The following is a 25986-nucleotide window of genomic DNA, read 5'->3' as shown; positions in this document are numbered from 1 at the left end:
TTTTAACAGACCTTTTTTTTTTTTTTTTTAATAATAACGTGAGGAGAATAGCTGCTTATTGCTGGCTGCGTTTAGCCGTTGCTGAGAAAAACAGCCTTGCAGAGAGTGTGTGAAACACTGTAACTCCCCGTTTCCATTTCATGCATCCTAGGTGGAAGTTTTGATATTGATCTCAATCTTCAACGCGGCTGTGGAGCGCAGAAGAAAGTGGAGGACAAGGCTCCAGTGAAGAAGAAATAATGACCATTTTCTCAGCTTCCCTGAGAGAAAGTGCTGTTTCTGTATTAGCGTGTGTGTGTGTATGTGTGTATGTGTGTGATTAGTCTAGAGTCAATATTGATTGGCCCCCTTCTCCCTTTTGATCAGACGTATCCGTGTCAAACATCCCTTCCCCGTGGTTTGCTGTCCTTTCCCTCGTTTTGTGGAGCATGTCGTTTTCTCCTGTCCCTCGGTTGTGAGCAGAGTTGTGAACATGGAGCGTAGTGCGTGCCGTGCATTTGTGCGTGAGCGTGTTTATTTATCCTATCCAGTGCACTTTGTCATAGTTTAGTTGAAGAAGATACAGGGTGTCCGACCTCATACTAAACCCTGCCCCGCCCCTCCTTCTGTGATTGCTGCAGTTGTGTAAATCTGTGAATTGCAGGCCAAGATGTAATAACAGCCATACGCAGGCTGTCCGCATGGGCAGAGAGGGAAAATACCTTGAAGCTTGACTTTTTACCCTTTCTTTATTTATATCTGTGTACTTAAAGCAGTCCCAGAACCTCCACCTGTGAACTCGCGCCTGCACTCCTTTCAACACACAGCTCTTTGCTTCTGTAGCCTGAAAGTATTGCTTCGGCTGTCCAGGATCTCACTCTTTTAATTTATTATTTGTACGACTTTTATTTATACGGTGTGATTATTTACACGGCGGTCAGTGAGAAGACAAAGGGTGGCTGGATAAGAAGTCGCGGCCTCCTCTGGAACTCTTGTCTGCTGAGCCACGGTGGTTTTAATTAAGACGTCAGTGAAGAAATGTGCCGACAGGTAAATGTTTGCAATTACTGTACAGTGTGTGTACTTTTTATATGGAAGTGAACTAAAATCTCCAAACGTTAAAAATCCGCCTGCTGTCCATTTCTTTTCCGTTGACTTGGGGTGAAATCAGAGGGAATCGGTAAACAAATTGCCGAGTGGGATGTAATGTGATTATTCAACAGTGAGAGCTGCGTTCGTGCTCGTAACGTAGCATCAGAGATTTGCTGTGAGGCCGATTGGCAGAAAATTTCAACAGCAAAAACATTTCATGCAAGATTCTCAACATCAGATGGAAAAAAAAAACAAACACCTCAGCAGGTAACAAAGTCAAGTAATTATACATTTAACACAATTCAACCAGAATATGTGAGCTGCAAATGGACCGTTTAGCACATTAAGTCTTTATTAAGTTTCAACCTGTTTAGCTCTTGTAAAAAGACATCTAAGATAATTATTTTTTACACAGTGTGCTAAAGCAACAAGTAGCCCATAGTCGATATAATCATTCCACATCACACTTTCAGTGCATGTTCCTGGTCGTATTCCCTATTTAGATGAACTAAACTGGTGCTGTTGATTTAGGAAGCTGCCCTCTGCGCCCGCCTGAGTCTGTCTGATAATACAGATAATGTGAAAATTTAATTTGTCAGCCTGGGACGGGATGATAAGTTCCCACTAACTCTGTGAAAACAGGTTTGATTCCAGGAAGCTTTCGCAAAGTCACAAGTCTTTAATTTCCTCCATAAACTCCGAGCCTGCAGAAGCCGTCAGACACACAAGTAGAAGTTTCCTTATTGAGTTGTTCAGCGCTGAAGCTGAAGTTATTCACCCAGACCTTTTAGAGGCAGGGTGCAAACGTCTGCTGGGATAAAAGTGGAAGAAATAAAATGAGTCAGAAACATTTGCGCTCCTGTGGCTTTGCAGTCACTCTGGCATTCTCCAACATAGAATTAAAAGATGTACAGAAAACACATGTTGGACACATGCTGTGATGGATCACCGAGCAATGCCACAGGAGGAGGAGGGAGGAGCGCTCCGCCTTCACCAGATCACAGCTGGCCTGATGTTTAGTAAAGCTCGGCCGGTCCCGTATTGCTTTCATGCAACGGTTATATAACCGCAATATATTGGAAGTCTTCTGTGAAAACAACTTGGATTTATTTCTCTAATCATTTCTGTGTGCACAGAAATAGTAGCACCACTTTTTCTTGTACTAAAATCTGCACTGAAACCTCTTGTGCTGGTGGGAACACACTGCAAAGGTGTTAATCTCCTTTTAGTGTAAGGCCCACATCTGGAGCGTGTGTGAGCCACGAGGGTTTGGAGAATTATAACATTAAGAACAGCTAATAACCACAACTCCAAAAACATCCACTGTAAAGCTGAAGATGAAAACAGATTTTTTTTTTTTTTTTTTTCTGGTTTTTACATTTTTCACACTTGTTAAAAGCTCCGGCATAAACAACACGAAGTTCCCTCAGGCCAAACTAAAGGATGTTTTCAACAACTTTCCCTCACACAGTGAGCTTTGATGCCACTGGGCTCCGGGCGCTGCTGCTCCCTGCTGGTCGGTTCTGGCTCTCGGCGCTGCGTTGAACTCAACTCTGACCAAAACAGTGGAGAAACTACCAAACGTAAAAAAAAACTCGGTCAGCTCATCTTAAGAGTCCCAGAACAATGAAGAAATAATTCCTTGTGGTCATTTAAGACACATGTACACCTTTTAATTTTTGGAAGGTTCATATAAAACAAAAAATACACAATATCATAAACACACTGTTTATCTTGTGTGACATAGTTGACTGCAGTGTTTTTGCAACACACATTTTTCAAGTACTTTAAAGAAGATGCAAGAGGGAGAAATCAAACAGCACTTCAACCCTACGCTGATTATATGGCACAAGACTCGTTTTTAAGTGAGGGCCGAGGTGAGGGGGGGTGGGGGTAACAGGAAAAATACCTTTAAGTATATTATAAACAGTATGCTACAAAAGCTTTTACTAACAAAGAGCACGTAAACCTGAGAAATGTCATAGGTAAAGCAAGGCAGAGTCTAGTACTGGGAGTATCTCAACTAAAAGCACTGCGTTAAGTAGCAAAAAGAAGACTGGAATCCATCGTGAAATATTCACCCCATCCCCTTAATCTTCAAATTTCTAACTTAGGTATATGATTTCCTTAAAATATTAAAGTTTCTACAAAATGTACATTCTGTAGCTGATATTCATGGTTAAACCCATAAAACTGTACACATCTGTTCTCATTGTTAACAGTGATTGTAATGGTCAGGAGAGACAACACTGAGGTCGCAGGCAGACCATCCAGTTAATAATACGTGACAAATAAAAATATTACATCGTTAAGAAAGCCCTTCCGAAACATTCTGTCCGTTAAAATTGAAAAAAACTTGAGCCAAGGCTCGGGATACAAATGGTTTGACATTGAACTGCATGACGGAGCAGGAGGTTAATCTGCCAGATGCACGCAGGAATAGTTCAGTGTGTCAGAGAAGAAGGTAATGGTGACAAGAAAAAAGAAAAAAAAAGAGGGCTTAAAACTTCAGTCGAGTTCATCAAACAAGCGGAATGACGTTTGGGTTCATCGGAGAGGAAGACACCACAAAGACACTCATGAGAAATGGCGTCCAAAGTCTCTTCTAGAGTGTGGGGAAGAACGTCAAAGGTTTTTTTTATTTTTTTGTCCGTTTTTCTTTTTCTATACCAATCCTTCCTTTTTAACTGGAAATTCCACAACGATAAAAACATGATATAAGAAGAAACATTCTCCATCTTTGGGGATCCAAAACTAGGATTAAAAAGATTTAATCTCCATCAAAACGAACTACAAAAAAAAAAAAAAAAAAAAAAAAAAGGAAATAAAATAACCCAAACAAACATGTGCACATGTGCTATGCGATGTAAACACTACCGGGCTCCTGTTCCTTTGGGATCTGGGGTCAGCGGCGTCTGCGAGACTCCGACAGCTTTGCGTTCACTGATGAGGTTGATGAGGTAACGTTTCAGCAATGCACGGCGCACTTCCTCCGCTCCGGAGTTGTAACATCGACTGTGTCCTCCGAGCCGAGTGGAGAGGAACGTGGAACCCCTGCTCGCCCCATGAGTCGGCATCCAGACTCCGACCCCTTCGGGGGGTGTGTGTGTGTGTGTGTGTGTTATTGCTCATGGGCCCGGCAGGGGGCCTCTCACTGCTTGCCCTGCTTCAGCCTCTCTATGTGGTGGCACAGCTTCAGCGCCGGCCCCAGCTTCAGACCCATGTACTTCATGATCATGTCGCTCCGCAGCAGCATCAGGGCTTTGCCGTCGATCTCCTGCAACGGGACAAAAAGACGCGCCGGTTATCTGGCGAAGACGCGTGGAGGCGTCGCTCGCGCCGACAGAAACTCACGTGTTTTCTGAAGAGCTCGGCGTGGGGAGCCAACGCCGTGGGGTCGGCGTCCCTGACGAACTGCATCACCTCCTCGATGGACCAGGAGGACGGGTTTCTACCGGGCAGCGGGTGACTCCCCCGGTCGGACGCCAGCGCTTCGGGGCCTGTGGTGGAGCTCGCCGCTGCAGAGCGAAACACAACAAACACAGGAAGTGAGCGGGCGGATATTGATCCAGAACGGACCGTCAGGAGGATTTCAACTCTTCACTACATGAATGCTAAGATTTCCAAAGACGCTGCGATGCTTTGAATTAAACTGTCAAGAGAGAAATTTCAGGTTTTCAGAGACATAAGCCACAGCCTGACAAAGGCATACAGTCAATTATTCCACTGCGCCGAGCGCTCTCCAAAACGCAGCCCCCCCCCCTCGGGCCTAATGAGCGCCACCTGAGCGCCTCATGTCGGGATAAAGTTACAGTCGCCGTCAGAAGCGTCAGAAACATCCTGTCAGGATTTGCAGTGATTGCAGGACTGGCTTCGTAAACAGCGAAGAAGCGCGGCGGCGGTGTGACAGAGCCGCTGCTGCTGATGGAGGGTCGCTCTCCCGTTTCCATGGTAACGCTCAACCAACACTCAGCAGCCAGCTACAGGAGACCTTTAAAAAAATAAACTAAACGGCACACGGTGGCCCTTCAGATGCCGCTCTCTCTGTGTCTTACAGGGCCGATCGTTGACTATGACGACGGCGGGAGTGAAACACTGCACAACGCCACATCTCATCAGCTCCAGTTCCACTCCACCCACTCCTGCTTCACCTTCAACTTGTCTGAGAGGCTGCGTGGAGCCGAGCTCTGCCGAGTTGGAGGACAGGCGGCGCATGGCGGCGCCGCTGCTGTGGTGGTAGAGGCTGCTGGCCTTGGAGTGATACTCGGACGAGCTCCGCATCGGCTGGGCCCGAGGAGTCATGGAGTTGGAGGCGGAGTCCATGTAGCGCTGCTCCTTCATGAGGCCGTTCTCCTCGTGGGGCAGAGTCTCTGCTGAAAAGAGACAAAAACAGACGGAGCATTCAGACGAGGACATGTGAAATGAGATTAACTTTCATAAACAGGCGGATCGAGGAGGAAACCAGAATATCTGGAAGGCTGGAGGGAGAGTAAACATTCGGCTGGGTGAAAGAGCTCATATCAGAGGTGTGGATCCCTCAGCCTGCACAGGATTAGACCAATCGCATACAAACTCTGTCACGTCAGACTAAAACACATAATCTGCACGTGAATTTATGACGACGTTACCATTTCACTCCAGATTAGCAGCATTCTCAGCGTAACACTAAATAATTCTATCAAATTGTTGAGGTGTGGGGGGGCGCTAGTGAGCAGGTGATGGTGTAGGAAGCATAGAAGACAAGCTCTGCTAAAAACCAAGCAAAAGTATATTTTTAAGGCACTTTAATCCAGCGAAATTTACTAAGTCGTTTATAATTATAACGTTTTAGACATTATCTCGCTTTAGGAGGAGACAGAGTCGAGTTAATGGCCAATAACCTTCGAAAATACAAGTTCACTGGAGGCGCTCCGACAACAGGCCCCAAAGCACCGAGCTCGCCTCCCAAAGCCTCCACACCACAATCTGCCGACCAAATGGATACAGCGGACCTGAAAGCTGAAATCCTCTCATCGCTGAAGACGGATATTGCTGCGATGTTCAGGTCAGAATTAAAGGCCGCACTAACTGAAGATTTTGAAGCCATCAAAGCCGAGCTGAAGGCAGTGAAGACCGAGTTAGCTAGCAACACCGCTACAATGCACTCGGAGGTGGAAGCGATGAAAACAACTATGGCGCACATGGAACAAGCACTTTCATCACAGTCAGATGATGTTTCGGCTCTGCAGACCAAAGTGGGGAAAATGGAGTCGGAAGTTAACAAGCTGAGAGAGAAATGCCTCGACATGGAGGGACGGATGAGGCGTTCCAACATCCGCATACTTAATGTCCCCGAGACCGCCGGCTCCAGCGCACCCACAGAAGTAACCAAACTTCTGAGGGAAGCGTTGAAATTGGATAAAGACATCCTGATTGACAGATCTCACCGGGGTCTCCAGGCGAGGAGTCGGGACGGCAAACCCCGCGTCATCATCGCGAAGGTTCATTATCATCAGGACTGTGCCGACATCCTCCGACGTGCCAGGGAGTCCGGACCGCTCCGCTGGAAGGGAACGGAGATCTCCATATTCCCAGATTACCCCCCGAGCGTTGTGCAGGCTAGATCCGCTTTCGGAGAGGTGAGACGTCTCCTCCGCGGCCGAAATGGTGTGAAATACGGGCTGCTTTACCCGGCGCGGCTCCGAATCACGCACAACGGGACTGAGAAATGGTTCCAAAACCCGGAGGAAGCCATGGCGTACGTGAAAACAAAGGTCCTGCCAGATACATCTAACGACTGACTTTAACCTGAAGTAAGTTAAAAAAAAAAAAAAAAAAAAAAAAAAAATTCAGATATTGTATCTGAATAAACTCATTGTTATTCATACTGTCAATTTACACAAACAAATACACACTGCTTCCGCGAATTAATCGTATGGTGATGACATGTTATTGCAGACTTTAAAATGTTATTTTTTATAATAATTTAATACTGGTTCCCTATGCTGCACTGACTTTCTAACACGGTGCTGTTATTACTATCTTTCTTTATTACAGAAATTGTCAATTGATCTTGATTCTGGGTATAACAACACTGTTAATATTTGCCTTTTACAACGTGTTCAATTACCAGAGAGGTTTTTCCCTGTCCCTTGGAGGAAAAAAAAGTTGAATGTTTAATGCTGGAATTGTTTTAATTCATGTTGTGACATAATGTGCCTTATACAAATATGTTCATATTGTAGAGCAGAGTTTTGTCTGTTGGAGTAATAGTGTCCCCTCTTAAGCACTTAAATGTGTAGTTTTTTCTGTAAAGGGTTGGGGAGTCACCTTGTTTTGATAGGTGAGGGTTTGGGTTTTACTGTACCACATTTTCAAAGTTGCTTATTTCTTGTTGGTTTATATTTACATTTTACTTTTCTTTATGAGGGTCCTCCCAAATTTCTATTCAAATTAAACGTAAGTGACACACCAATAACATTTCCCCATGTTGAATATGAGTGCGGTTAATGCAGTTTTTTCAAACAAACCAGCTGGTTGTGATGTAAATTTTATCAGCTGGAACGTAAAATCCTTAAATACTCCCATCAAACGAAAGAAGGTAATGAATCATTTAAGAACACTAAATGCAGGAATTGTTTTTCTCCAGGAAACACACCTTCGAACTGTTGATCATTTTCGACTTAAAGCAGGTTGGATTGGACAATCATTTCACTCCAATTTCCACACTAAATCTAGGGGTGTGGCTATTCTTATTAACAAAAACACTCCATTTGTAGTATCGACAGTAGAAACAGATTCCTCTGGACGCTATGTAATAGTTGTAGGCAGACTGTACAACACACCAATAATTTTGGTTAATGTATATGCACCACATTGGGATGATAGCTCTTTTTTCTTAAATTTTTTTGCCAAGATTCCAAATATGAACACGCATCACTTGATCTTTGGAGGCGATATGAATTGTGTTCTGTCACCTACTCTAGATCGCAGTTCTTCTCGAGCTGCATCCACATCCAATTCAGCTCTTCAATTGCAGCTCTTTCTCAGCTCAAATGGTGTCGTTGACATATGGCGTTTTCTAAATCCCACATCCAGAAGTTATTCCTTCTTTTCTCCGGTCCATGGGACATACTCTCGCATAGATTATCTCTTTTTGGACAAGCGACTTCTCTCATTAGTGAGAAAATGCGATTATCAAGCCATAGTTATTTCAGACCATGCCCCCTTGTTGATGACTCTACACATACCAGTTTCTCACAATAATTATCGTCCCTGGCGCTTTAATACTTCACTACTTTCTGATGACAGTTTTACTAAATTTATCTCTTCTGAAATATCATTCTTTCTTAAGCACAATCAGACCCCAGGAATGTCCTCCTCAACAGTGTGGGAATCAATGAAAGCATATCTCAGAGGACAAATCATATCATATAGCACGCAACAAAGGAGACACTGCAATATGAAATTAGAACAATTAACCAACGACATCCTCCAACTAGACGCAGCACTTGCAGTTACCCCATCTGACGATATGTTTAAGCTAAGATTAAACCTTCAAACAGAATTTAACCTTTTGTCAACCAGATATGTTGAAAACCTTTTGAATAAGACACAAAGTAAAGCATATGAATATGGTGAAAAAGCAGGAAAAATTTTAGCCCATCAACTTCACCAAAAAACTGCGAACAGAACTATTACAGAAATAAATGATCATCTGGGCACTAAACACACAGACCATTCAAAAATTAACTCATGCTTTCACCAATTCTACTCAAATCTGTATAACACAGAGTCTCTTGGCAATCAAGCTTTATTTGAATCATTCTTTCAGAAAATAAATGTCCCTGTAATTGATCATAGAAAATCTTCGGAACTGGACAGACCTTTTACTTTACAAGAACTCACAAATGCAATTAAATCCATGCAAACTGGAAAGTCGCCAGGACCTGATGGATTTCCTTGTGAATTCTTCAAAAAATTTGCAGATCAAATTTCTCCTATTCTACTAGCCGTTTTTGAGGAGTCGCTTGCTTTTGGCTCTCTCCCTCTGACTATGCGACAAGCAGTCATCTCTCTCATTCCTAAACAAGATAAAAACCCTCTAGAATGTAGTTCATATCGTCCCATTTCGCTGTTAAATGTAGACAGTAAAATTCTCTCAAAAATGTTGGCGGGTCGTCTGGAGATGGTCCTACCCTCAGTTATAGCTGAGGACCAGACTGGCTTCATTAAAGGCCGTCATTCATTTTCTAATCTCAGGCGTTTATTCAATATTCTTTATGATCCCACTCCACCTGATGTTCCAGAAGTACTACTGTCACTTGATGCAGAGAAAGCTTTTGATCGGGTGGAGTGGGACTATCTCTTTTTTACCCTCAAACAATTTGGTTTTGGTGAAAGATTTATCTCCTGGATAAACATTTTGTATTCATCGCCCTTAGCAGCTGTTCGTACAAACAATAACCTTTCTCCTTATTTTTCTCTCCATCGTGGCACCCGACAGGGCTGTCCCCTATCACCCCTTCTTTTTGCGATTGCAATTGAACCACTAGCATTGGCATTACGTGGTGAAGTCAATTTCAGAGGAATACAAAGATATGATTTAGTGAATAAGGTGTCTCTGTATGCTGATGACATGCTCTTGTACGTGTCTGATCCTTTAAATAGCCTACCAATTGTCCTGAATTTACTGGAAGAATTTGGGAAGGTATCAGGATACAAAGTTAATCTACATAAATGTGAAATCATGCCAATAAATTCAGAAGCCAAGCTAATTGATCTTAATTCATTTCCTTTCAGAGTCAGTCCACAAAAATTTAAATACTTGGGAATTTGGGTAACACACTCATTTAAAGACATTTTTAAAGCTAATTACTCACCATTATTAACACAACTTAAACAAGATCTGGAGCGTTGGGGTCTTCTACCTCTTTCATTGGGAGGGAGAATCAATACAATCAAAATGAATGTATTGCCAAAATTTCTGTATGTGTTTCAGTGTATCCCTTTATACTTATCTAAATCCTTCTTTACAGATGTGGATAAACTGATATCAAGATTTTTATGGAATAATAAAAATCCTAGAATAAGGAAAAATATCTTACAGCAACATCGTCAACATGGTGGATTATCTCTTCCCAATTTCCAATATTATTATTGGGCTGCCAACATAAGAGCCATGCTATTCTGGAAGGAATTACAATCTCATAACGCTACCTCAAAATGGTTACAAATGGAAATCTCTTCTTGTTTTCATACCTCTCTACATTCATTGCTTTGTTCAAAATTCCCTTTTTTTGAATCCACATCAAAATATACCACAAACCCAATTGTAAAGCACTCTCTTAAAATTTGGAAACAGTTTAGGCGAAATTTTTCCCTTAAGGACCTCTCAAAATATGCACCTGTTAAAAGAAATCACCAATTTTTACCTTCGACCACGGATAAAGCTTTTTGTGAATGGAGCAGAAAAGGAATTGCTGCGGTAGAAGATCTTTTTATTGATGGCACCTTCGCATCCTTTGATCAGCTTGTGGTGAAATTCAATATTCCTCGCTCCCACTTCTTTAGATTTCTACAGCTCCGAAGCTTTATTTCCACATCATTTACTTATTTTCCGTCCTGTCCGCCTGAAACGCTGTTGGACTCCATCTTGAAGCTTAAGATAAATTGTAAGGGAACAATTGGGAAAATCTACTCTCTGATAAATACACATAACTTGAGATCCTTAATATTTCTAAAAAAACAATGGGAGGAAGATTTAGGTTTAGAAATGTCTGAGGAGATTTGGGGGAATATTTTAGATAGGATACATTCCTCTTCAATTTGTTTGCGGCACATGGTTATTCAGTTTAAGATTGTGCATCGCCTCCACTGGTCGAAAGTGAGACTTGCAAAATTATTTTCCAATATCAATCCCATTTGTGATCGATGCAAACAATCAACCGCCACCCTCTCGCATATGTTTTGGTCCTGTTTAAAACTGGATAATTTCTGGTCATCAATATTCAGAGCATTATCAGATGTCCTACAAACACCGATAAAACCCTCTGGGATCTGTGCAATATTTGGTGTAACCCCGCAGGGTATTAATCTTAATAGCAGGGCAAAAAATATAGTAGCTTTTGGAACTTTGATTGCCAGGCGACGGATTCTTCTTAAATGGAAGGATGAATTCCCTCCAACCTTTAAGATTTGGATTAATGACCTTTTGCAGTACTTGGTGCTAGAGAAAATTCGCTTTTCTACTCGAGGCTGTACACAAGAATTCTATACTACTTGGAACCCCTTTTTAAGTTATGTGAAGAAATTAGATGTCACTATTGCTGACAAGTTTCAGGATTGACCCTGTATAGCACATATTCAGGAACTTAAGTTGCTTTATTCAGTTTTTTTTTTAATTTCTCTTTTGATTGCAATTTCAAATGTATATGTGCAACATATAATACTGAGTGGTACAGTAATATTTTGGGGGGGTGGGGGGGGGGTTGTGTTCTGTATTCTGTGTTTTTGTATTTCTTATTTCTATATATAAATTCCGAATAAAAAGACTTGGTGCAAAAAAAGAAAAAAAAAAAAAAAAAAAAAAAATTGTTGAGGTGTGAGTCACAGCAGGCTGTGCTCAGTGAGCGTTACCTTCTGAGGGGTGGGCTTCAGCGCGTAAATGTTTAGGAGAGAGCGGCGCTGCATAAGGAGGAGAGACTCCGGAAAGACTTCGTTTACTGCCCCGAGCCAGAGATGGTGCGTCCAGCGCTTCTTCTTTCACTAAAACACAGATCCACCCAACGTTAGCAAACGCCTGTACCTGCTGTGTGCGCCTGGAAAGACAAATGGCTACAAAATGTAGAAAGAATTTCTCTCACTTTCATTTCTACTTTTTTTTTTTCTTTTTTTTTTGGTGAGTTTCAGAACAAAACAAATTCTGTGAAAATGTGAGGATTAGAGAGCGCTGCAAAAGAAACGGCATGATGTAGTTTTTGGAGCGGCTGTGGTGGGATCGCTGCTTTTTGTCTGCTGCTCGTTGGTGACATGTTAAACAGAGAGTAGCAGCGGCGAGGCAGAGATGAATTAACCAGCACTGAGAGCAGAGACGCTGCTAATTCCCCAAGTGACAATCACGTGTGTGTGTGTGTGTGAGAGAGAGAGAGAGAGAAATTTGAATATGTATTTTCAGTGTCTTTACAGTGTGTTGAATGTGTATACAGGAAAAGCTAAAAACTCTTCTTTGTATTTTGTTTCATGTATTTTGTTAAAGGAACGTTGGAGTTATTTTTCTACGGCGGTGTGTGAGGTGCTGTGTGCAGCTCCAGGTTGGCTGCTTCAGGTGCGACTGTAGCTCTGATTGCTGCACCTGCCAGGTGTGTGTGTGTGCGTCTGAACTGTTCTTCACCAGGAAGCTCAGAGTTCCTCTGGCGACGCTGGACACCTGGCCCTCACCGCTCCAGCCGCACCCCAAATCGACTCCACGCTACAGCTCCACCCACCAACTGTGGATGAGTACTCCGTGTTTGCACCACACAACTCTCAAGCTAACTGCATGGATTTTTGTTCATCTATTGAAGAGTGTGTGAAGTCGATTTGCTTCTTTTTCACTATACTGAACTGAGCAGGCCTGTTGAGGCAACAAAGCACTGGAATCTCTACTATTTGATTCTGCCGGTTTAAGAATATTTCTTGATATATATTTTATTTTTGATTAAATTGGGAAATTCATTGTTTACTTCAATACCATTTCTATGCGTTTTACTATCTGAAAAGTGTGAACACCAAGTTTAAAGATCAGCATTCATATTAACTGACAAAGTTAGTAACTGATAAATCTGTTCCCTGGAATTTTACTTTGTTATACTCAGAAGTGATATTCGATGAAGTCCAGCTGAGTCACTTTATTAACTTAATAACAGTTAAAGGACTCGGGGAACTTTTTCAGGCTCCACATGCAACAGCTCTCTTATCAACAGTCGTGATGATGGCAGCGACTAAAGGAAACCAGGAGACGCACCACATGTCAACAAGCTCACTGCTCATGGAAACATGACGTTCGGCCAGATTGAGCACCAAACTAACAATAGTGTATCAGTTTACAGTTCGGCATGCGTCTCAAAGTGTGAGAAGGATCTGAGTTTGTGTTCTCGCGGTTCGCCTTTTGCACCGTACCTGACTTGTTCCTGTCGTAAGCAGCGTAGTGGCTGAACGGCTGACTGCTGAACAGGTTGTCGCACTGCAGATGACGACACATGGTCTCCAGGAAGCGCAGCACGAAGGAAGCACTGGAAGCTGCCGGTAGTCGGACCACTCGAACTCCTCCGTCTGTTCTCACTGCCATGACAGACGGAGCGTTTAGTTCGGTCGTCTCACCTCGACCGGCGTCTACCTGCGGGTGCTGCTCGGCGGCGCCGCTACCTTTGACGACCTCCCCGCCTCCTGAATCTGACTGCAGCGCGCTGAGCAGGACTTTAGGCTGGTACGCGCAGTCTATACAGGACTGGACCACCTGCTGGAGCACGCTGTTCACAGGCCCGGGACCAAAGTGGTCTGGCAGATGCTGCATCTGTTTCCTGTCCAGGTGGGGGCCGCAGTTCCCATGCTTGTTCACATACACACACACTGAAACGCCGCACAAACACACACAAAAAAAAAAACACATTCAGACAATATCCTGACTCGAGCGGAAAGGACGCAGCAGCACGGGAGCATCAGTCCTGACCTGTTGAGACCACCGAGTTGAGGCTGGGGGGGCTTTCTTGAGGAACCTGGATGCTTGGGAGATGTGTAAGTGCTTGGAGAATCTTGGGCTTTCTCTGAAAATATATATTGAACAGTAAATGAGAGCATGAACAGCTAGAAGCGAGCTCATGTTGTTAAACGTAGCTTTCCGTCTCACCTTGCTTCCAGGTTTGGGCCCTCTCTTTTTTTGAACCCGGGCCACAAGCTGGGTGTCTTCGGGCACGGTTCCGTTCTGGCTGGCCGCCGCCTCGGCCACGGCCTTGAGCAGAGCGATGGTCTCGTTCTTGGGCCGGCGGCCCCGGACCCCCTTCCTGACCGGCAGAGGTGGCAGAGGGTTGGGCAGCCGGTAATGCGACTGCATGGAGCGCCTGCTCGGTTTGGAGGGAGACATCGGGAGAATCTGCAGGTTCTTTGGCAGAGTCACTGCAACAACAACACAAGTGGAGGAAAACTTGAAGAATATTCAATATTATGTCACGACGTCACTAAACTAAAAATACTGTGCCAAGAGGGAGAAAACATACATGGCTGGAGTGAAAACAGAAAAGGGAACACAGTCTTGGCAGCGGTTTTTGGTCTGCCTGGTTGCATAAATGTAACTTTCCATAGATGGCGTACAGAGTTATGTCCGCCTAAGGCGAGGATAATAAATATGAAGAATGACTAGCGAAGGGAAACGTCGTCTCTCATCATGGTGGCTGGAATTAAAGTCAAATTAAAGACAACATCTGGTGCCAATCGGGGTTTGGACACGGAGCATCAGATTTCTTGAAAGCAAAGAGAAGAACTCAGAATGATGATGTGTCGTTCAGATGCTTGTGCATTTTTTGAGGCTTTAAAAGCTTTCGTGCATTTCGGGCTGCATTATGTTGTGTAACCTTACAGTAAACCATAAAGAGGAACCACGAGCTACAGGGACAGGTTTTTCAGTCTGTGATCACTCTATATTTAGGGATTTTCTAATAATAACAGATCAGAAACATCTCTCATAAAGTGATGGCACTCTTATAAAGCGTGTTTATTTTTAATAATCATCCAAGAAAGCGGCAGGATGTTAAAGAAAAAACCCATAACGCTAACGGCATTTTCAATTATATTAATTATCAATGCTAAACGTTTATATTAAAGTTTAGTTTTGTCTTCAGACTGATGTGAAAGCTCACTTTGTAACAGGCCTATCATGGATTTCCCTTCATGAATCCAGTAGCACCCTGAGGCTCATATCGAATAATAATTTCAAGATGCTGCACGGCTTTTCTACTAAAAGCTTTGTAAAAAGTGAACAGAGTTTCTTACAGCCTTTAAGAGCAGTAAAAGTAGCAGCCATCATATTTCTAATGATGAATATTGTTTTTGCAAAGACGAACACTGGAGTACCATGACCTGTCACAACCCAACGCAGACCCTCCAGTGGTTTAGTGAGTGCAGCTAACCTGCAGCTAACTCTGCCACGATGGGAGACACACATGCAAAACATTCTCCGTTATGCAGCATCGGCACGACTGTGCCGGAAATATCAAACCTGTTTCACGGACCTGCCGCTAACGCACACAGGAACAATCACAGCAACGCAGAGCAACTTTACTTTGAGCATACAGCCTGCCTGACACGTCCTTGTGAAGCTGGGGGAACTAAGTTGAAAAGTAGATGAGTTAAAAACAGACACTGCAGCTGGATTTCTCCTCCCAGACGAGGCAGACGTTGTGCAGCGGAGACGAACTGAGCAGCTTTTATGTAAACATTTTTTTCTGTGTAAACAGGTACGACAGCAAGAGCATAAATCCTCCCCCTGGATCTCAGCCCTCCCCTCCCCAGTCCAGCCTGTTCCATCCCACCCAAACACACCAGCCCATACTGTTCCAGCACACGGCCGGTCCACTCAAACTGTTGGCTCAACACCGAGGACCTGCCCGTTTATGAATGTAACTACAGTCTACAAGAAAAACATACCACGCAAATTTGTCAGTTAGCGGCCTTATTCAGCAGCACGGCCTCTGCAGCAAGCGTCACACTGAAGAAATGTATAATAAATAAGCACGTTACAAGTGCGAGCGTAAAAACACTCAGGGCTGAAAGATACCCAAACAATAACAACACTGTTGTAACAACCGGACTGCCTGAAATGAATCAACACGTAGAATCATTTTAAGAGCTCCATCAATCAACCACAGACACAAACCAAGATTTCTGCATGTCCAGCACCTGTTACAAATTAGACTGTGTATATTTCACTGTGCCAGACTAAGCAACCAGAGAAGATGATTAATGTTAATTGTGTTTATATTTATATAGTTTTGGGTGCAATTTCCTGACTGAGGGAAGAGGAGGGGGTGCAGAGCGAGTAAATGACCCTGAATGAAGCGGGGATGATAAACAATAGCGTCTGCCTCTCAGCTCATTGTTTAGTCTCAAGCGCGGTTATCTGCTGCCACCTAGAGTCCCACACGTACCACTGTTGCCTGGCGGCTGAAGGTTGTGCTTGGTGAGAGAGCACCATCCCACTGGGAAGATGTCTCGGGAGTCGTACTTGCACCAGTAATCGAAGGCGCCCCGCCAGCCGTCAAACATGATGAAGACCTCGTCGCCCTTCACCTCTCCGATGGTGGCGGGGCAGATGAGGTACGGGTTCTTCTTGTCCACGGCTTCCAGCTTCATGCCCGGCTTGAAGTTATTCTGCGGAGGCCTTGGCGGCTCCTGGGAGAGTGTGAAAGATCGCCATTTCAACAACGCAGCTGTTGGTATGTGGATGTTTGCGGTGCCTCTTCTCGAAGACGCTACATACCTTTTTGAAGGCCATCACGGGCGCCATCTCTGCTCCGTTTAACGTTCTCAAGAGGAACATGGGCCACGAGGAGGCGTTCATTCGAAAACCTGCAGACACAACAATTCTAGTGAATCCAGAGGGCACATCGCTCCAGTATTACTACACGTATTCAGGTAGCGTCACTGCTGCAATAGGAAATTTCTAATATTAATACACACAATATTCATAAGAAACGTCTGTCACTACCATACCCTGCTTTCACTGACATCAGTGTGGATTAGAGTAACTTATAGTCACTTTTATTTAGGCTGACAACTTTATTACCATGCCAAAAATAATTTAATGTTTTTTTTCCAGCTAATCAAGTAGGATTCCTTCAAAAAATTCAAACTAGTTTGAATGGATTTAATATTTGAAAGTGTTTTTGTTTACTTGAGTAGTTTAGCTTTTCTGCAGTGACGTCTCTTGATTCTGCTGTCAGTTCTGCAGAGCTATATACATACGAGGAATTACTGGAAAACCTTTTAAAACAGCTCAAATACAAGCTACTTTGTTCCATTATGTATAGATTGACATTGTTCCTGATGTAGAGGTGTAGTAAACCATGCTCTTGTTTTCAACTCTCACCCAGAGGCGGCTGCAGCATGTCTCCGTTCTTCTCGCAGGTGCCGATGGGCTGAATGTCAGAGGAGTCGATGAGCCTCCAGAAGTCGTTACTGTTGTCGCTGCCATCCAGACGGAGCCGCAGACGAACTCCCGTTAAACCCATCACTGTGGCGATACATACTGAGGTGGAGTTGCGTGGATCGTGGGCCTCCAGCTTCATTCCAACCTTGAAGTCATTGGTGGGTGGAATTCTGGCCTGCGGGGATCAGAAACACAATAATGTTTAATAAATCCATACAGCGTAGAGATGTACTGTATCTCTCTGTAACATTACAAGAATCCCAAAATTTAAAGCAATTCATTTTCTAGATAAGCTGTCCGTGAAGTGCAGCTCTTCCCATTGGTGACCACGGGCACTGCCGTCAGGTCTGCTTGATTCAGACAACACTTCCTCATAAAGCCACGGTAAACGACCACCAAAGCCACAGAAACAATCGCAACCTGACAGTTCAGCTGTAAATCACAGGCTGCGGAGACATGAGAGCTGTGCCTGTTGAGGCCGGTGGAGGCTCAGGATACTCGCCTTCGGCAGCGATATGATCGATGATACCTTCGCTCCATGGTATGTACTGTATGTGTGTGTATATCTACTCTGTCAACATGAACTATTGGGAAACATAAATACCTAAAATAAGGTTAATTTTGCATTAAGCTAAAAGACTGAGTTCATAACTAGGTTGGCTCGTTTCTTGTAAATATTCAACAAAGATCTGGGAAAATACCTGACGGAAGCAGCTGGGTGGAGCCGGTGTAGACGATGTTTCTTTGAGATAATCTTCCCAGCTGAAAGCATCTAAAAAGACATAGTGACAGATTGAAAAGTAAATACTTGACCATGAGAAACTGTTGAATCAAACTGTCAGACTACAGCACTGATGAGATCAAATTGCCAGAATAAAACCTGTAAACAGTGTATGAATTTTGCACTTATGATTCGGTTTGTCAGTCAGATGATAAAATATCTTTCAGGTTAGAAAACAGTCTTGGAACACACAACATGCACATTCATTTAAATTGTTGTTAGCAGTCAGAGGAATAATCCTCTCTGTTATTGTTATTTGAAAGTGCATCATAAAGCAGCTAAGAACCGCTTATTATAAACACCCGTGACAACAGTGTTTAATCAAATTCGCCTTTGGGATTGAGTTTCAGTAACACAGTGCCGCACAAAATATTCATCTGAAACTCACCTTTCGTTGCCGCAGGCGTTGTACCCGTTGGTGGCACAGTCTTCCCTGGTTTCTCCTTTTTCCCATCTTTTGGTTCTATTTAAATATTAGAGAACAAGATTTTGGTTTTTAACAGTTAATACATAAATATCTTTCTGATGCACTCTCCCGCCGTCTTTCTTCAGAATAAAGACCGCACCCATCAGCTCATGAAGAACTATGTGGAAGCTAAAGTACAATCCTCACAGCAGGTGCATACAAACAAAATCAATTATACAATATCCAAGTACTACTAAAACAAAGTGAAAATCAAATACAATGATGAGTTCAAGTCAATTCTTTTAGTTTATTTTGTAATTTTAAGGGCATTACTCAGTTTTCACTTCAGCTTTTCAATCATGAGTGGTGGCACAAAGTATCTGATGAGAGCATAAATTTTCACATCCATCTATATTTTCAGCTACTTCATCAAACCCATGGTTGAACCCAGCTCGCTGGAGGTGAAGGCACCGTCCCCTCTGGACAGGCCACCAGTCCATCACAGGACAAACGCAGACAAAACGATGAAAATTAACCTCAAAATATTTCTGTGCAGTGGAAGGAAACCAGAGTTCTCTGAGAAAGTGAGTCTGTACTCACATGAGAAAACATGCAAACTCTAATTTTGACACAACTTTTTCTTAACAAAGAGAAACAGACCCCAGCCATAAAACCCTGCTTCCCTCAAGCACAGACACATGTTGGCCTCTTGCCTTTTAGCGGAGACTTCCCCATGATGACCAGCGATGCTGAGCTTATGATGTTGACCAAGCCGCAGGACGTCCACCCGGAATCGTTTCTGGGCCCGTGTACTTTTATCCTGAAAAACATCAAATATGAAATAAAGCATACCGTGACTTGTATAACAGGTGATTACAAATCATTTTCTTTAGAAACAACCTGAACACTCATTTACTCCTCTAGTCATTCCTCAACCACACTGTAGCATTATTCCCAGGAGCATCCAAGGATGTGTGGAAAGTACAATACACTTAACTATTCTTAACGCTAGCTGGTCAGTCAGACAGAGCAGGGCAACAACAAGAGACACACACTGCTCCTTTATAACATGCAAAACTGCAGCTGCACCCACTACATTTGTCTAAATACGCATCCAAAACTATTAGAATGACGTCAAAATACATTCATTCATTTTCTGTGGCTATTGTACTCAAGTTAGAGCAGCAGGTGCGGGACTTCTTCTAAAGTAAAGATAAACAGATGCAAGCAAAATGTGTGCTCCTTATAGAAAGGCCCAAGCCAGAAATCCTTCCATCATGCTGCCTAATCACATGTGAACTTAGAAAATTGGTAAAGGCTGATGTTCATTGAGATTTGGAAGAATCAATTATAATACAAGTGCCAATACTGTGAACTTTGCATGCCACCACTGAAATTCCTCATTTGCGATGCATTAGAGTAAATCCAGCCCTATCTAGCAGTATTAGTAAATGTGAAAAAAGTGGATTCATTTCAAGAGTATGACAAGCTTAAAAATTTGATGGTTTCATTCTGACCTATACAACATGTTAATGTAAACGGTTTACAATGCTGACAAATATCTTACTGTCAGGATTACCTTTATGGCTTACACCATACATTACACCATCATTATAGAGGGTTACAGGCAGTGGTGAGGACCAAATACCACATGATGTCAAACAATAACCTGCTTTAAACTGAAGGAAAATGCAGAAGTAGCACAGGAAAAAAAAAGAAAACATCCCACAGCTGGTAGAGATACGGCTGTTGACAGAGAGACATGCTTTGGCAAAGTGGACCATATCAGAAGCTTTTTCAAATACACAGTAATGTGATTTTCCACTGATGGACACTCCCACTGACATAGGAAGCCTGTACCACTGTGGGCTTTCACATGAGGTGTACCGACGGGCCTGTGGTTTGCTGGGACCGCCCAGAAAGACGCCCTATTTAACTTTGTGGACATTCCCTCCGTATTTCCACGTTTCACTCTCATGTAAATTCCCTTTCTCATCTTTATGAAGAGACACTGAAAATCAGTGGTGATAAAATAGAGAGAGAGAGGCTGCTCGGCTTCTGTTTAGCAGCAAAAAAAAAAAAAAAAAAAACGGGGGGACTGCGTGTCCTCCGCAGAAACCACTGTTTACAGTCCACACACAGGTTAAATCAAACTCTTTAACGATATAATTACTTGTGTTAGATAACTATAAAGACGCTCTCATCGTTTCTGGGAGCAAAATCAACACTGCTGGTTTTGTTATTACCCACAATACCCAACGTTAGAATTTATCTTGAAAGTTTGAGTCCTTAGGTTCACTCGAAAACAACTTAGAACGTTATTTCACATCGTAATTAAATGATTGTGTCAGCTTTCGTCAGCCCTTCAATGTTAACTTTGGTAGTAATTGCTAGCGCGGCTAAATGCCGAAGCAGGTAGCTGTAATTTACTTTGTGATGTTATGTTACGGAGGGGGGAAAAACCCGTAGTTTCCCCATCCTAAATCGATCTCTGTGCTTCCCGGAGCCCGTCTTTGTTGTGTAATATCACGGTTTCACGGCGGCGGGTAAAATAGTCCGGGCCCAATGTTGACAACTGGAACCGCTTAATGTGCTAGCTGCCGCTGCTGGCTAATAACTAGGCTGGCTAACCTTAGCGTTAACCCTGTGAGAACAGTTTCTTTCACATGATCCAGGAAAATAACACACAGCCCGCCGCGATCAGCTCACAACTAATACAACTCCCCGTTCCCTGTTCCACAAAACAAACTTACAAGTGCCGTCTTTTTTCGAGTGAAGATCCACTTTTTTTTCCTCTATTCGTCAGCTGCCATTTTTCGCGAATGTAGTGTATGCTTACATGTAATTTATGCTGAAGATATTAGCGTGCGAAGAGCAGGAGGAGGAAGGCGAAAGCTACGACACAGGCTGGGAGGACCGGAGGCGGTGGGTGGGAGTTAGCCAACCAATCAGGTCTTCTCTCGTTCCGACTGACAACCAATCAGAGGAGAGCTTGTTCGTGTTGTCCAATCAGAGGCCGTACGACACCAAGTGTAGTTTGGTGTTCCAGAAAATTATGCGAGTGATGCATCTTGAATTTTACCCCTCTTTACGAGGTCTTTCTCATGCTATTTCAATGTGTCTCAAAACTGATGAAAAAACGAAAACGTGAAATATTCTCCAGCCACAACAACGGGTCTATGCTGGGAAATAGCGGCGTGCTTTCGTTTCTTTTTTTTTTCTTTCTTTTTTTTTTGGGAGGAAATAAGGGAGTGGTGGCCTAAAAAAGATGAGAGAAGCACACTCGCGGTCGAGGTTCGCAGGTGCGAATCCAAAACCTGACAGATCAACACTGACGCTGGGGATCCCACTGCTCCTAGACACATGATGAGTTCAATGTGAAGAAATATAAATAATCCTTTCATTAAAGTAAACAAAATCCCAAATTGTGATGAGGATAGCAATCCCCCCTCTAAATTACATGGCATATTAATATACCAGCACTAAATATATTGCATGATTAGACAAGGTATCAGGAATATGCCTTGTTTTGGGATTAGGAACAAAAATTATTGTGATTAAGCAATAGTTACATTTGAGGTCATTGTGGTGACAAAAGTCAATCAGGCAGGAGTTCTACAATAAAGAGTAAGAAGCTAATTAAAAGTGAATGGATTTGTGTGTCTGTGTCAGAGGGGGGGACAGCGGACAGATAGAACAGGTGATGATCAGGGTGATGGGGTCCTTTGAAATACAGCTGACCTCTTATTCTTCTTCTAGCCATTTATATATATTATTGGCAGGTATATATGGCTTTTGTCCCTCTATTTTCAGACAGATATTAAAATTAATCCCCCTGGTACTTTGTGAATGATAGCTTGAGTTGGGCTACAATTAGTACGACATGGAATGGGTTTTTGGGATTCATTTTAATATCAATCTGAAGTTAGATTGAAAGAAGCCCAGATATCAGAGGGCTCTTATTTTGAAATAGTACATCAGATCGGGCTGGTATTTTGTAAATGACATCCTGAGATGGTTTACTATCAGTCTGATATGGAATGGTTTGTGGCAACAGGGGGAGTCATTTTAATATCATATGCAATTTAGATGTGCTATTTCAGAGAGCTCTTACTTTGAAATTGTAGGTCAGAATGCGCCGATGCTTTGTAATGTGACACCCTGAGATGCCCTACTATTCATCTGTCTGAAATGTTTTTGTGGCTTCAGAAGGATTGAATTTAATGTTAGTCCGACTTTTCTCAGCTATACTTTGTTTTGTGTTCTTCTATTCCTAAAGTATTGATAAGGACGTGCTAATAGTATTATAGTAACAATAATACTTCACTTTTTTCCTCTCTTCTGAGGGCAGTAAGTGTCTATTAATATTTGATTCCTAATTGGTATTTAAGTATTAAAAACGCATTTATTTATTTGCTTTTTTTTGCTAAGTCCTGTTATTAGCTATGCTATTGATTTGTGTTTTATTAACTAACTTAAATGAGATGAGCGCTTGTTCCTTGGAACGTCATTTTTATTTTTATTTTGAAATCTGAGTACACTCTTACAGTGATGCTTAGTAAGCCATGTGCCAGCACTGCTGGAGAATATGTGAAGGTTTGACCATGTTTGACAGTTTTACTATGTTTGACAGTTTGAAAATGAGTGACAGTTTTAGAATGTTTGACAGTTTGTCTCTCGGTCCAGGGTGATGAGTCTGGGTGAAGACAGGTTTAATCTTTAACAAGTCACCACCAGTCCATCACAGGGCTCACAGTGAGAAACACACACACATAACCATGTTAAAATCACAAATTACCCTCAAAATCATGGTTTTTTTTGGGAATGTGGGAGGAAAACAGAAGCACCCACAGAAAATTCTCCCATCAGCAAAAAATCAAAGTCAACATAGAAAGGCTCCCAGCCCAGTGGGGGGACCTTCACGTCAAGACATGCTCTTTATTCTACACAAGGAAACAGAAAGGGACATCGCACCCTGTCTAGTCTTCTGTATTTAGGAGTTACATTGCTGATATTCCCTCATATTACCACTAATATTAGCTTTTTAGGTGCTGTTTTGTGATTTTTGGTCCCAACATGCATGAGCTTGTTCTTGTGATTTTTGTTTTTATAGATTCATACCATGTTGTTTTGCCTTCCTTCTTCTGTTTAATGAATAGTGGCCAATTTGTATTTTGATGCACTTATTAACAGTGTAATATCTTATAATATCTTTGTGGTTTGTTTTTCTTCTGTTGTCTTTTTGTTTGACTCTTTTATCAATGTTTTTTGTGGGTAGCTCTGATCTTGAAATAGCAAGATTGTGATCTACATCAGTTTATACTGAGTGTTGTTGTAATTTCTTTGTTTCTGTTGGTATGTGGGAGAAGATTTTTATGTTTCTTGGGATGTTTTCTGTAATTTTTGCTCTCTCCTTATTTAACAACTCTTGGCGGGTGCCTCGAATTTCATAACCAGCAAGTTTTGTCTTTTATGGTCCCTGATGAGCCTTTGTTGATTATTTTTATTTTTTCTTTTAGTTTACGTATTGTCTTGTTTTCAGTACGTGTCAGTGATACATGAACTCTTGTGATGTTTTTACTGTTCTTAATGTCACAAAATGAAACACTAACAGTCAGCAAAATATCATTCAGCCACATCTGATGCCCCATATGTCAACCATGCCCCAGATGCCAAGATAATGCCTTCAGCACAGACTTGTGAAATCTGATTAATATTTGAAACCATAAAAAGAAGATAAAATTATATGCTCAAAGAAGGTGAAACAATTAAACATTGCAGGAAGCTGCCTTTATTTGCTCTGCCCACTAATCTCTTTGATTATACCAAGAGGGATTAAATAAAGGCAGATTGCTATATGAATTTCACCTGTCAGACATTGTTTTGTGGATAATCTACTGAAATGTGTTTTATCAGCTAGGAAAATTGTTTTGATGGGATATTGCCACCTCTTTCCCATGCATAGAGGCTTCAGGCTTAAAATCAATTGACGAATGACCATCATCAAAAACACTTCCTGAGAGAACTGAAAGAAGCTCTCTTTCCTCGCCGCCTGCTTCATTTCCACCGGTCAGCCATCAATAGCCTCCTAACTTCCTGATTTGAACTGTGACCTTGTGTCTTTCAGAAATTCTGCCAGAACTCCCTTCACAGTAACATTGACAGCAGGTTTGTTTTGGGTTGTTTCCCTGAGTTTCAGTCCAGTCCTGTGGGTGGCAGCATTGGTTAGTGCAAACACTTGTAAAAGTTATGCATTTACTGATTTGTTCTTCAAAATGAGATTGGGGCAAAGGATAAAGATAACCACAGCTGTTTTCTCATTTCTTTGTCGTCCCCTAAGCGGTATCCAAAGGGAGGCTGAATTGATTTCAGTTTCTTATGCATAATACATTATGCAAAACACGAGCTCTATTCATTATTAAAATGCACAAAGAAGAGGTTTGGTGTTCAGCTGACATTTGATGTAATTTGCTTGTCAAAAAGCCCTGTTCACGTAGAAAGCTTTTCATCCCTGGATCTGTGCTGTGTGAATAATTGGGAAATTATTTCAAATTCATCAAATGAAGGGGGGGGGGGATATTCTTTTTTTCAAAATCTCTGTTGTTACACTGAATGAACTTTTATTATTTCCTGAGACTTCAGAGTCTAAAAATATCTATTTTTCTTAAAAAGCATTACACATGATCCTGTGAGTTTATCTCTGAGAAAGAAAAAAAAAAACACCTCACTGCAGCCCAATTTCAAATATTTGCCTCATGTTTGTAGGTTTTGCTTTGAGAGTGTATCAGGGCGCTTTAAACAGCCTCTGGATACATCTGCGGTCTCACTGGACTGAATTCTTTTTTCTTCTCTTCTCTCTCTTTTTTTTTTTTTTTTTTTTTTTTTTGTGTGTGTGTGACTTATGTAATTTTGAAATTAGAACAATAATATCCCACCTCGTACGAAAAACTCCCTCAGAACCGCACCACGCTCGCCCCCTTTGCAGCCGTCCCGGCCTGTGATTGGCTGGCTCGAGGGGGCGTGGCGGCGAGCGGCGGGTTCTCGCGCGCTGGCTGGCCGGAGCCTCGTCAGTCACGCTGTTGCCTGGCGATGCGCTCGCAGCTTGTCAGCCGCACGATCCAGTTACTGTAGCCGCCCGCTCTAATGAAAATATCGTCGTCGGTGGGTGGATATACGGGCCCGGCTCCATCCTTTTTTTGTGGCCAAACCGAGTGAGTAGTTTATTCCTCTATTGTTCAGATAAAGAGCCTCGCGCCGGCTGATGTTCTGTGGATGCGTCCTGCTGTAGCGGCTCCTCATTCCCCACGCTTGAGGTTTGTTTTCTGGGGTCTGTTTTTTTTTTTTTTTTTTTTTTTTTTTTTTTTTTTTTGTGGCCAATATTGTGCGTTTAATGAATGAAGCTGCGGGAAATACAAGTGGCTTAGCATCAGCAGAGTTTGTGTTGGAGGAGGAGGTAAAATGTGCTCCATGTCTGTGTTATGGTGAAGCCATGATGTTTGACTTGTTGGATTTATTGCTGCTCTGCACTGAGAAATGTAGGAGTTATTCATTCTGTGACACACACACACA

The 25986-nt window shown here is 42.5% G+C and overlaps 1 protein-coding gene and 1 long non-coding RNA gene across 2 annotated transcripts; one reads left to right on the top strand and one right to left on the bottom strand.

The window, feature by feature from the left end:
- On the top strand, positions 1 to 23097 carry LOC115381361 (uncharacterized). The gene is made up of 3 exons (XR_003930418.1): positions 1 to 299; positions 13397 to 13400; positions 23087 to 23097. It is a non-coding gene; the product is annotated as an uncharacterized LOC115381361 (long non-coding RNA).
- Positions 2719 to 21301, bottom strand: LOC115381360 (sex comb on midleg-like protein 2). The gene is made up of 15 exons (XM_030082668.1): positions 21171 to 21301; positions 19131 to 19237; positions 18400 to 18474; positions 17932 to 18002; positions 17171 to 17405; positions 16562 to 16650; positions 16230 to 16473; positions 13937 to 14202; positions 13760 to 13853; positions 13456 to 13659; positions 13210 to 13371; positions 11689 to 11817; positions 5223 to 5444; positions 4426 to 4589; positions 2719 to 4348 (listed from the first exon to the last, which is right to left on the bottom strand). Exons 2-15 carry the CDS (start codon positions 19150 to 19152, stop codon positions 4223 to 4225), a joined length of 2103 nt encoding a protein of 700 aa, XP_029938528.1. The 5' UTR covers positions 19153 to 19237; positions 21171 to 21301; the 3' UTR covers positions 2719 to 4222.
- Positions 23098 to 25986: the final 2889 nt, after the last annotated feature.

Source organism: Salarias fasciatus, chromosome 23 (genome assembly GCF_902148845.1).
Source record: "Salarias fasciatus chromosome 23, fSalaFa1.1, whole genome shotgun sequence".
Taxonomy (NCBI): domain Eukaryota; kingdom Metazoa; phylum Chordata; class Actinopteri; order Blenniiformes; family Blenniidae; genus Salarias; species Salarias fasciatus.
The sequence above is the reverse complement of the archived record's forward strand: the minus strand, read 5'-3'. Positions and strand labels throughout refer to the sequence as shown.